This window comes from Macaca thibetana, chromosome 9 (assembly GCF_024542745.1).
Source record: "Macaca thibetana thibetana isolate TM-01 chromosome 9, ASM2454274v1, whole genome shotgun sequence".
NCBI lineage: Eukaryota > Metazoa > Chordata > Mammalia > Primates > Cercopithecidae > Macaca > Macaca thibetana.
Genome location: NC_065586.1, coordinates 11,646,466 through 11,659,277, shown reverse-complemented (window position 1 = coordinate 11,659,277; position 12,812 = coordinate 11,646,466). Strand labels below are relative to the sequence as shown.

The 12,812-nt window shown below is 49.1% G+C and overlaps 1 protein-coding gene across 2 annotated transcripts in view; it reads right to left on the bottom strand.

Moving 5' to 3' along the window:
• Positions 1-11,059, bottom strand: part of ECHDC3 (enoyl-CoA hydratase domain containing 3) — a 17,748-nt gene extending 6,689 nt beyond the window's left edge. Inside the window, exons 1-4 of one of the 2 annotated variants that reach the window (XM_050805284.1) lie at positions 10,656-11,059; positions 4,334-4,455; positions 2,201-2,298; positions 1-1,356 (exon numbers count right to left, since the gene is read on the bottom strand). The exon at positions 1-1,356 is cut by the window's left edge and continues 621 nt beyond it. In XM_050805284.1, coding sequence (XP_050661241.1) covers positions 1,258-1,356; positions 2,201-2,298; positions 4,334-4,455; positions 10,656-10,825 — 489 coding nt within the window. In that variant the 5' untranslated portion in view covers positions 10,826-11,059 and the 3' untranslated portion in view covers positions 1-1,257. The remainder of the gene's footprint in view (positions 1,357-2,200; positions 2,299-4,333; positions 4,456-10,655) is intronic. The other variant, XM_050805283.1, reaches the window with a different exon arrangement.
• Positions 11,060-12,812: the final 1,753 nt, after the last annotated feature.

The following is a 12,812-nucleotide window of genomic DNA, read 5'->3' as shown; positions in this document are numbered from 1 at the left end:
ACCTGTTGATTTCACTTGGAAATTGAAATCTTGCACAAGTCCATGACACTCATATTTAGCCAACACAATGTGATTTTCTTACAAATGGTTTAAAGAAATCAATACACTTTCAGTCCTATTTTACTACTTTGGGGTAGGCCCTGTTTATGCACTGAGTCTTTTTCAGGAAGTCAAAGGCCTCCAAGGGTTAGGGGCTTCCAAGAAATCTGGGCTTTATCCTCTGAAGAAGGCCTGCTCCCCTGTGGCCCATGGCTACGCTGTTTAGATCCCAGTTCATGAAGTTGCCAGAGCAGAGTGATAAAAGCAGACCCTTAGGGAGGATAACAGGGCTTTACTGGTTCTCTTTGATGCTTTTCAACTTCAGCCAAACATACTGGGTACTGGTAGAAAAAAACTTTTACAGCACCAAGCCTTGGCAAACCTAAGAGTGGAATGTTACATAAACATCATTAATGTAGGAAACAAAAGATCCAGGTCTCGGCTCTAACTTGCTCCCACTTCCCCATGAAGCTTCAAGTAAATTGCTTTTCCTGTTTGTCCTTCCATGGAGTGAGAAAAATAGAACCTGATCTCGTTATGGGTTTCTGGAAGGGCAAGGAAAACAAATGGAGATGTCTTAATCATCTTCCCATTCACATCCCTGTTGCTCACTTGTGTCTTGTATCATTAAATATCTGTGAAATCATTAATGACCAAATACATGAATGAATAAGTCGATGAATGAATAAAAAATTAGGTTAAACTATCTTAGAGGCAGGTTATGAAGCCGTTTTATATGTGTTGTTTCCCAAACAGATTTTCAGTTTCCGTTCGGCAGAAAGCAATTTTTTCTTATGTTTCCCTCAATGCCTTGCAGGTATTATAATAGGTGCTCAATAAACGGTCATTAGGCCGGGTGCGGTGGCTCAAGCCTGTAATACCAGCACTTTGGGAGGCCGAGATGGGCGGATCACGAGGTCAGGAGATCGAGACCATCCTGGCTAACACGGTGAAACCCCGTCTCTACTAAAAAATACAAAAACTAGCCGGGCGAGGTGGCAGCGCCTGTAGTCCCAGCTACTCGGGAGGCTGAGGCCGGAGAATGGCGTAAACCCGGGAGGCGGAGCTTGCAGTGAGCTGAGATCCGGCCACTGCACTCCAGCCTGGGCTACAGAGCGAGACTCCGTCTCAAAAAAAAAAACAAAAAAAAAAAACAAAAAAAACACAAAAAAACGGTCATTAGATGAACAATGTATTACTTAAAGCTGGATTCTCTATTCAATTTTTCATTACCCAAGGGGTTGATTTCATGCATTTATAAATCATCCAAAACTTTTTGTACCTCTTCTTCCTCTGTGGCTGTTGGTATTTTTCCTCCTTAATATGGTGAAAGAGGCAGAAAAGAAGCAACAACAAAGAGGTTAATTTTCCTACTTAGAGGTGGTGATTATAAAGGCTGGTTGAAAGAAGCATTTGAAAACAATTTAAAAAACCATTATTGTTATTCCACTTATTAATGTTCTTTCCCATTTAACAGAGTTGTTTTAGTTTAAATTTTTTTTTAATTATTATAATCTTAGATTCTTCCTCTCTAAAGACACACATTTTCACCTTTTTCCTCTTACTCCAAACTTCTACACGAAGACATACTCCCACAATGCTAGACATGGCAACCATGAGTACCATCCTATATTCCACTTTCTTTGGTACAATACAAAATCAATAGCAAATTATGGTTGCTTCTTAAAAGTCTAAACTAGGCCGTGCACGGTGGCTCACGTCTGTAATCCCAGCACTTTGGAAGGTCGAGGCGGGAGGATCACCTGAGGTCAGGAGTTTGAGACCAGCCTGGCCAACATGGTGAAACCTCATCTCTACTAAAAACACAAAAATTAGCGCATGCCTGCTAGTCCCAGCTACTCAAGAAGCTGAGGCAGGAGAATCGCTTGAATCCGGGAGGCAGAGGTTGCAGTGAGCCAAGATTACACCACTGCACTCCAGCTTGGGTGATAGAGAGAGACTCTATCTGGGGAAAAAAAAAAAAAAAAAGTCTAAACCAAATAATTGCTTGGATAAAGGATCTGATGACCAAACAGTTTCCAGTTGCTCTGGGTGGTTAGGTCTCACGGATAAAATCTTATCTGTAAGCTAGAAGGCGAACTCAACATTTAATATAACGATCATTTGCAGGTTTGCACTGTCAACTGTCGTCCCGGCTTACCTTGGAACAGGTCTGAAATACTTCGGCATGGTAATCACGGCCTTGCTCCTCTGTCAGCTCCTTTAAATCATGCCCAGAAGAAAACACAGGCCCCTCAGCTGCAAATGTTTCCAATTGAGAAAAGAAAACAAAAAGATGTAAACACCCAGAGTTGGACAGTTAGTTCCCTTCCTTGTCTACTGAATAACTTCAGCAAACTTTCACTTAGAGCAAGTTAATGGCCTAATTTTGAGAAGAATAATTCCAGTTTGATGGCAAAGTTCCAGCCAGAATTTTGTGATGAAAAATGCAAGGTGAGGCATTTTTTAGGTGCCTAGGTGTCCTAAAAGTCCTTGATGGAAAATGATAGAAATACACAATTACATAAGGAGAAGGTTCAGTTACCAAGGCAAAGGTATTTTATACAGAGCCTTTATCTGGGGACTCGCTCTGGCCTGAGTGCATTGAGTCACACGAGCTCATCAAAATCCCTCTTGCCGAAGGCAGTGTCCATGTCATTTCGTCTACAAGTGGTGGCCAACCATCATGGCTGAACTGGGAGGTGAGGGTAGCGAGGGACCTCAGAAGCCTTCTGGTCTTCATTTTACAGATGAGGGATCATAGGATGTGGCTGCTATCACTGCTGTCATCAACAAGAAAATGTCAGCCTACTGATGAGCTGATAACATTTTCTCATACTTCCCTTTTGTTGCTATTGCTGTTGCTGGAGACAGAGTCTTGCTCTGTTGCCCAGGCTGGAGTGCAGAGGCACGATCTTGGCTCACTGCGACCTCTGCCTCCGGGGTTCAAGCAATTCTTGTGCCTCAGCCTCCTGAGTAGCTGGGATTACAGGCGCCTGCCACCACGCCTGGCTAATTTTTGTAGTTTTAGTAGAGATGGAGTTTTGGCCACGTTGGCCAGGCTGGTCTCGAACTCTTGGTCTCAAGTGATCTGCACGCCTTGGCCTCCCAAAGTGCTGGGATTACAGGCATGAGGCACCATGCCTGGCTGTTGTAGTTACCTTGATTGATAGGCAATACTATTGTCTTTTTGTAAGTGAGGTAATTGTGTAGTTAAGAAGCTATAGTGAGACCCTGTCTCTGCAAAATAAAACCTTAAAAATTAGCAAGGCACAGTGGTGGCAGTGGTGTTTGAGGCTAGGAGTTTGAGACCAGCCTGGGCAACATAGCAAGTCACTAGCTCCACAAAAAATAAAAAATTAGCTGAGTGTAGTGGCACATACCTATAGTCCCAGCTACTCAGGGGACTGAGGCTGGAGATCACTTAAGCCCAGAAGTTTGAGGCTGCAGTGAGCTATAATCATGCCACTGCACTCCAGCCTGGGCGACAGAGCAAGACTGTGTCAAAAAAAAAAAAAAAAAAAAAAAAAAAAAAAGAAGTTAACTGCCTTTGCTGTATCCAGGTGACATCCCACATGGCTGCTGGATTGTACTAGTTCTAATTTCTTTTCTCTTCACCATATAAAACAGTTGAACACTTCTGATTAACCATGGATAAGATGGTAACATTCTGAGTTTCTGCCTCCGGAAATCCTGATGCTTGACTTGCCAAACAAACATAGCATCACAAAGTATCATCGTCATATTTTTTTGTGCACACTTTAAAATGCTAATATTACTAATATTTATACCAGTCCCATCATCACAAGAAAAAATAATTCTGTAAAAATTCTTTTTGGAGCAAGCAAACAAATGAGCAGAATATGGCATCCTTTCCAGCACCATTAAAGGCACTGCAGATATCAGTTCGCAAGCTTGGTAAGAAAAGAAAAGTCAAACCAATCAAATGCCCCAAAGGATTAGTGGTTAAACCCATTTTATAAGGTCCATGAAGAAATCAATTCTCTGACTTTGAGGGGAATACCAGTATAGCCAAGAACAGAAATGTTTTAGTATCTAACAAAAAGGAAAAGACAGATTTTCACTGAACAGTCACCTCTGCTATACATTCTGCAGTTAATAGTGTTAGGACCAAATCACCAACTACACAGGTGTTTTCTATAATTAATGTTCTTGTAAAGGAGCTTCAAAACAATTCTCCAGTTAAATGAAGGGATGCCCCAGTTAACTAAAGACTCTCAAGAAATCTCTTCTGGGCACTGCAGAATACTAAGGACAGATATCAGATCCATACCCGAGATGATAATGACTTTCAGATCGTTGCTGTCAGCGTCATGAAGAATGTCACTCTGCAGAGATTTCAGCATTGCAAGTGACAACGCGTTCCTCTTCTTGGGATTGCTCAAGACGATGTTCCTGTGAAGCACATTTTACAATCACAGGGTCACGCACCAGTCAAAACAAGTGAGGACCCCTGCGATTCCTGTCTAATTTAGGAGCTATTTTTAAAAGACAAGAAAAGAGAACTGCTGGGGCTTAGTGCCAATGTAGAGGGTCTGTCGACTCTCTGGAGTTATAGCCAAGTCAAAACAAGAAAAAGGCGACCTGAAATGCAGGCTGGGTTTCCTCCCTCTTCCCTTGATTTGTTTCTCTTTTTCTCCATGTTAGATGTCAGAAACATGACTGCCAGCTCCACAGAGAGGGCAACGCACAGCAGTTCCAAAATCAACACCACCCAGAGAGGCTGCAAGCTTAGCATGACAGCAGCAGGCGCCGGAGAAATCTGACAAACAGTGGCTACCTTCCACTGCTTTCTTTCCATTGTTTCTTAGAAAAAAGTTAGAAAGGAAACCCAGAATGAAAATAACGCCCCAGATCTCGGCTCACTGCAACCTCCACCTCCCGGGTTGAAGCGAGTCTACTGCTTCGGTGTCCCTAATAGCTGGGACTACAGGCGCCCACCACCATGCCCGGCTACTTTTGTATCTTTAGTAGAGATGAGGTTTCACCATGTTGGCTAGGCTGGTCTTGAACTCCTGATCTCAGGTGATCCGCTTGCCTCAGCCTCCCAAAGTGTTGGGATTATAGGCAGGAGCCACTGTGTCTGACCCAATTTTTTATATTTAATTTTTGTGAGTACATATAGTAGGTGTATATATATTTATGGGGTACCTGGGGATGTTTTGCCACAGGCAAGCAATGCGCAATGATCACATCATGGAAAATGGGGTATCCATCCCCTCAAGCATTTATCCTTTGTGGATAACAAAGGATAAATCAACAATCCAATGATATTCTTTTAGTTTCAAATCGACAATTAAATTGTTATTGACTATAGTCACCCTGTTGTGCTACAGAATTCTCAGTCTTATTCATTCATTCTATTTTTCTGTACCCAGTCCATCTTTTTTTTTTTTTTTTTTTGAGATGGAGTTTCATTCTTGTTGCCCAGGCTGGAATACAATGGCATGATCTTGGCTCACTGCAACCTCTGCCTCCCGGGTTCAAGTGATTCTTTTGCCTCAGGCTCCCAAGTAGCTGGGATTGCAGGTGTGCGCCACCACATCCAGCTAATTTTTGTATTTTTAGTAGAGCTGAGGTTTCACCATGTTGGCCAGGCTGGTCTCGAACTCTTGACCTCAGGTGATCCACCCGCCTTGGCCTCCCAAAGTGCTGGGATTACAGATGTGAGCTACTGTGCCTAGGCCCATCTTATAGTGGCATCCTGTAAATCTACAAAACAATTCGTGCTGTCTGCGAATGGGATAATATATGAAGAATAAAAGTACAAGTCACGGCCGGGCGCGGTGGCTCAAGCCTGTAATCCCAGCACTTTGGGAGGCCGAGACGGGTGGATCACGAGGTCAGGAGATCGAGACCATCCTGGCTAACACAATGAAACCCCGTCTCCACTAAAAATACAAAAAAAAATTAGCCGGGCGTGGTGGCGGCGCCTGTAGTCCCAGCTACTCGGGAGGCCGAGGCAGGAGAATGGCGGGAACCCGGGAGGCGGAGCTTGCAGTGAGCCAAGATCCGGCCACTACACTCCAGCCTGGGCAGAGCGAGACTCCGTCTCAAAAAAAAAAAAAAGTACAAGTCACACAGCAAGAGGGCTCTTCTGAACATATCCTGTCACAAAAAGCTGGGGTCCAAAGGGCCTGCTTGCTCTTTTGAGGCATCCCATGTGCTGAATAAAATAATCTGTATTGTCATCTTGCTGCCTGTACACAGAAATGTCTTATTTTTGGCTGCTATAAGAAATGGGCAAAGAGCCAAACACCAGATTGTTATTATATATTTTATGTGTTTCCTATCAGTTTCCACCTACATGTTTCCTGCCTTCCTCAATCTTTTTTGAATCTGATATTCCTTCCGCGGTACAGCCAGCGTGGATCTTCCGTAAATAGTATTCTGTGTCGTGTTTTTCTGGAAAACAACTTTGATGACTGAATTTATTTCAATAGGAATAACCACTTTCTTTGGAATACCGTTTCAAGGTTGCTGCAGTCTTCAGGTGGCTGCGCTATTCATCTTGTTGTTTCTTATAAACATTGTTCTCTTCTGAGTACAAAAATTACTTGTGCTGATTTGCTGATAGACTTCAAAACTTACATTTGGTGCGGGTGGTGGGAGAACGGCTTATAAACCTCTCCATCAAATAATGAGGGTGCTTCTTGTAGCAAATATAAAAAGCTGCCATCCCATCGGTGACATATGCTTAAACTAAATGCTAAGGTCTCAGGCAAAATTGTATAAAAAGATTCCAGCCCCCAAGGCCATCGTGCACTGCAGAATCTGTTTATGTGTCCCGTTAGCTGTTTGGCTCCGACACTGTGAGTGTTCTAAACCGCAGAGTCCACTCTCCAACCCAGAGGAACCAGGCTCAACTCCTCCTGCTCCACCCAAGCTCTTCTCACAGACCATCTCCTAATTGCCAGATCCAAATCCACTGGCCATCTCGATCATTCCCTCCTTCTGCAGACAGATTTCTTCTCTCCTGGTTGTTTTGTACTTCTCTGGCCGGTCCTTCTTTGTAGGGTCCAGCCCCACAGAGTCGGTGGGTTTTTCTCCCCGTGTGCGGAGATGAGAGATTGTAGGAATAAAGACACAAGACAAAGAGATAAAAGAAAAAGACAGCTGGGCCCGGGGGACCACTACCACCAAGAGGCGGAGACCGGTAGTGCCCTGAATGCCAGGCTGTGCTGTTATTTATTGGGTACAAGGCAAAAGGGGCAAGGTAAGGAGTGTGAGTCATCTCCAATGATTGACAAGGTCACATGAATCACGTGTCCACTGGACAGGGGGCCCTTCCCCGTTTGGCAGCCGAGGTGGAGAGACAGAGAGAGAGAGGACACAGCCTATGCCTTTATTTCTTCATATCAGAGACTTTTAGTACTTTCACTAATTTTGCTACTGCTATCTAGAAGGCAGAGCCAGGTGTACAGGATGGAACATGAAGGCGGACTAGGAGTGTGACCACTGAAGCACAGCATCACAGGGAGACGGTCAGGCCTCCGGATAACTGCGGGGGGGCCGGACTGATGTCACACCCTCCACAAGAGGTGGAGGAGTAGCGTTTTCTCTAAACTCTACCGGGGAAAGGGAGACTCCCTTTCCCGGTCTGCTAAGTAGCGGGGGTTTTTCCTTGACACTGACACTACCGCTAGACCATGGTCTGCTTGGCAACGGGCATCTTCCCAGACGCTGGCGTTACCGCTAGACCAAGCAGCCCTCTGGTGGCCCTGCCCGGGGAATAACAGAAGGCTCGCACTCCTCTCTTCTGGTCACTTCTCACTATGTCCCCTCAGCTCCTATCTCTGTATGGCTTGGTTTTTCCTAGGTTATAATTGTAGAGCAAGGATAATTATAATATTGGAATAAAGAGTAATTGCTATAAGCTAATGATTAATGATATTCATATATAATCATATCTATTATCTATATCTAGTATAACTATTCCTATTTTATGTATTTTATTACACTGGAACAGCTCGTGCCCTCAATCTCTTGCCTCGGCACCTGGGTAGCTTGACGCCCACACTTCTTGACTTCTTTCGTGGGCTAATAGCCCTCTGTTAATCCCTGAATGCCAGCCATCCTGAATTCTGTCCTCCGCACTCTTCCCAGGCAACTTCGCCAATGACCTTGACGTCAACGGCCACCTCTGAGCTGAGCTCCAGGTGCACACGTTCATCCCGATGTCCATTGGCCTTCTCCATCTAGGTGTCCTTGGGCATCCCCCCATTCTCAAACCTGCCCCTCTCGTGTCCTCCTTATTTGAGTGGTGCCACTCAGCTGCCTGAATCAGAGAAAAAGTCATTCTAGTTTTTTATCTCTTCCTGATTCAACTGGCACCAAAGCCTGTTAATAATACCTCTTAAAAAATCTCATCACTGAACCCTCCCAATGGCCATCTTGGTTGAAAACATGCGATGCCTTGCACTGAGAGCTTCACCAATATCACCTATCCGAAGAGGAAAACTTTAAGAATGAGGTTACCACCAGAGCATGCGATAAGTATCAAGGTAAGAGATGGTCCTTATAAATGCCCCCATGAGCTGTCTGAAGATCATTATTGTAAACCACGAGAAGGTCCTTGAAGTGAGGGACTGTCATGTTCTCACACAGAGAAGACGCTCAATATCTGTTCTAATGACAAAAAATAGCATTTCTATTTTTTCACAGCCAATTCCACCGAATGCAGTGGAATGACATTGCATCCAGTTTTTTTGCCATCTCTTTTCAAACCAAGCGGTGAGTAGAAACAGAGTAGAAACCACTTTGGGGCAGAGGGACCTCTCTGAACCCTGGTGAGACCTACTGGCCGTGTGGCCCTGAACAGGCTGTCACCTCTCTGAACTTGCTTCCTCACTGTAAAGCGGGCATAAAATTATCCACCTTGCAGGCCATTGTTAAGAATTAGGGATCGCGGCCGGGCGCGGTGGCTCAAGCCTGTAATCCCAGCACTTTGGGAGGCCGAGGCGGGTGGATCACGAGGTCAGGAGATCGAGACCATCCTGGCTAACATGGTGAAACCCCGTCTCTACCAAAAAATACAAAAAAAAACTAGCCAGGCGTGGTGGCGGGCGCCTGTAGTCCCAGCTACTCGGAGGCTGAGGCAGGAGAATGGCGTGAACCCGGGAGGCGGAGCTTGCAGTGAGCCGAGATCGCGCCACGGCACTCCAGCCTGGGTGACACAGCGAGACTCCATCTCAAAAAAAAAAAAAAAAAGAATTAGGGATCATGGATGCCAGGAGACCAGCACAGAGCTGGCCCTGGGTCCAAGACAGCAGTGCCGCTGGGGGGAGCATGGAAAACGGACACTTGAAGAGTGACGGGTTGCTCAAGTTCTCGCACAAGTTGACCTGCTTAGTGCCTAACATAGTGCTGCTTTAATGCCTGGTTAAGAAGTTTCCTTTCCTACTAAACAACCCCTAGCATTCACGCGAGAGTGTTTCAGTCACCACCTTTGCTGATTCATGTTTAATTCTGGAGAACTCAACCAGCCTCCTTTTTGTCATCTGGCCTGCCCAGAAGTCAGGCTTCCAACCAGATGTGACCAGATTTACAGAAGTGGAAACTTAGCAATGGCCAAGAAAGGCCCTGGCCTGGGCCCTGCTCTGGCCTGTGCTCCTGTAGATGATGAGCAAGGGGTCCACAGGGAAAGGAACCATCCCCTTTCTAAACCCTGGGGCCATTACTGAGACCCTGGAATTCCCTGCCCCTGCTGTGGGCACCACAAGCCCAAAGGCGGCCAAGAGCAGTTGTCTGTAGGGCATGAGGGGACAGACAATCCGGGCATGCTGGAAGGGTGTCTGCAGATCTATGCACCCAGTCCCTTGCAGAGCAGCAGAAAGGACGGGTGCAAAGGTGGGAAAGGATGAGAGGAGGGTGAGGAGAAAAGGAAAACGCTGAAGCCAGGGACTGGCTCTCCACCCCTGCGGGGAACCACCCGGTCATCTGATTCTCAGTTCACCCGCGGCCTTCTAGGTCTTCTTCGGAAGGTAAACATCTCAGGGTAGGAGAAAACGACGCTTATTTAACAGCTTGATTTAGAACTGAAACATGCTGAAACATGGTACTCAGGCCTCCCTTTGCACCCTTGCCCGGGCCAGGCAAGCACCCGGCTCAGGCCTGAAGTGGGCAGGGCCTTCCACCTTCATGACTCTATCGCCAGTTTCCAGTTGGCACACAAGCACATTTTTAAGAGTTTTGGGCCTGTAGCCACAAGGGCAGCACTCAGGACGCTGTGTCCTTAGTACTATTTACTGTCCCGCCCCCAGCCCCGCGCCTCTGGGTGAGGGCCAAGGAGCAGCTCGGCCGTGCCCACACTCCCCCTGGAGCCGGGTCTGGGGCCCAGAGCCCTCCTCTCCAGACCTTTCCGCAGGCCCAGCGGCTGGAGGCCCAGTGACCCCGCAGGCGGCCCTCAGGGCTTCGGAGCCCCGGGCAGTCCCACCGACTCGCTGCCAGGCCCGGGTCCGGGACACGGGGGGTTCCCTCCCCAGGGGCGCAAACGGGGCTGCGGCTCCCCGGGTCCTCGCGGCGTCAGTGGCGGCGCCCGCGCCCCGACCCCGACCCGGCCCCAACGCGAGGAGCCCGTGCGGCCCGGGGCTGACCTTATGCCGTCCAGCTGCCGCGCGCTGGTGGGCCGCGGCTCCGACTCCCGCCGCCCCGCTCCGGCCGGGTCCCGGCTGCAGAAGCGGGCGGACAGCTGGGCCCAGGGGCCGCGCGGGAGACACATGGGCACCCTCGCCCCGAAGGCCCGCAAGACGGCGACGGCTGCCATGGCATCCGGGACGGCCAGGCGCCGCAGGATCGCGCTGTCTGACCGGCCGCAGGTGCTGGGCGCTCCGAGGGCGCTGCTGTGAGCAGAGCCGGGACGGAACGGGATGGAACTCGACGGAACTCAGCTGTGGCCGAGACCCGGACGGAACCGCCTGACAGGCCTAGGCTTCGCGAGGACGCCCCAGGCTGGGCCCTGTCCCCACTACGCCCCGCCCCGGCACGCCCCGTCCCCACTACGCCCCGCCCCGACACGCCCCGTCTCCACTACGCCCCGCCCCGGCACGCCCCGCCCCGGCACGCCCCGCCCCGGCACGCCCCGCCCCGGCACGCCACGCCCCGGCACGCCACGCCCCGGCGCGCCACGCCCCGGCACGCCCCTCCCCACTACGCCACGCCCCGGCACGCCCCGCCCCCACGAGGCCCTCCCCCGGCTCGCCCCGCCCCCCAGGGTGAAAGGCGCGCATTGAAAACCCGCAGGCCAGCTCTTGGGGTTGTTTGACAACGCCTGTGGGAAAGTTTAAGCGAGGGGACAAGTAGGATGATTTCTTTTTGCACCAACACCAGGAATGTGGCGTTTGCCTGCATTGGGAAAACGAGCATGGGGTGAGTGGCGCTGCACTGTTACCAACCCCTCCCCTACCTGCCTAGGAAACGCCCGGGGCCTGGAGGGCTAGCACGTGGGGGGCCTGGCTGCCCCGACGTTGACTTTTTAATGCTTGTGTCCTCTCATCCAGACGCTGGGGTCCACACTTTACGTTTCTGCCACCAGGTGGCTGGAAATGGAAAATAAGTTCATAAACAAAATAAAGTTAAATTTCTAGAACACCTGAGCCTGACCTCGCAGTCATGCCAAGTGCCTCCGAAGAGGCCGAGCACGGGGGTCGCAGAGCCTGATCAAAGTGACCGCCCTCAGGGCCTAGGGTTACTGCTGGTCTCTTACTAAGATGACTTTCGCTAGCTGGGAGGAGATGAGGAGGCCCCACTCCACAGGGGAGCTGGAGCAAGAGGGAACTGATACACGGGGTTTGGGGAAGACGAAGGAGCTCCGAGAGCACTCCGAACCTGGACTGCGCAGATGAAAATGGAAAGGCGGCCGGGCGCGGTGGCTCACACCTGTAATCCCAACACCTTGGGAGGTTGAGGCAGGTGGATCACCTGAGGTCAGGAGTTCGAGAACAGCCTGACCAACATGGTGAAACCCGTCTCTACTAAAAATATAAAAAATTAGCTGGGCGTGGCTGCGGGCGCCTGTAGTCCAAGCTACTCGAGAGGCTCAGACACGAGAATCGCTTGAACCCGGGAGGCGGAGGTTGCAGTGAGCCGAGATTGTGCCACTGCCCTCCAGCCTGGGCGACAGAGCGAGACGCCGTCTCAAAACAAAATGGAAAGGCTCAGAGGCCACTTCCACCTGCTGCTACATATGATTTAATAATAACAGGTCACTCTTTGTGGAGCCCCACTCTGCCAGTGCCTGTACTTATGCCGTCTCTTTGGATGTTTGGGGTAGTCCAGGCAGGTATCATTTTCCCAGTTCCCACCAATTTCACCAGCCCTGTTTGCACCAGGCCCAGAGTCAGGACGGGGTGGAAGTCAGATGAAGGATGGCACTGTGGATGGAGGGTACCCTCTCATCTGAAGTCCTAGGCCTGCGTTCCCATTCCTTTGATGTCTGGTTCCTCCCTGGATTTCTTTCAGAGCCTGCAGCCCCAGTTTGAGCGTGGTTAGCAAAGAGGGACATGCAGGTGGACGGCCACTGCGTTCGTTACCCAGGTAGAAGTCGATAGAACTTACTGAATCTTGAGTCCTTCCTCAAGCAGTGCAGGACTCTTTTCAGATTCAGGCTGCTTTTCAAATTCTGGCCTCCTCTGCTTCTAATTAACTTCTGTAGGGGCTGCCTTTCTTTCCTCTCTCTTGTTCACTGCCTTTCTAATCTATTTTCCACGCAGGCCTTCTCTCTGACACAATTTGATTTCCAGGTGGCTAGCAGG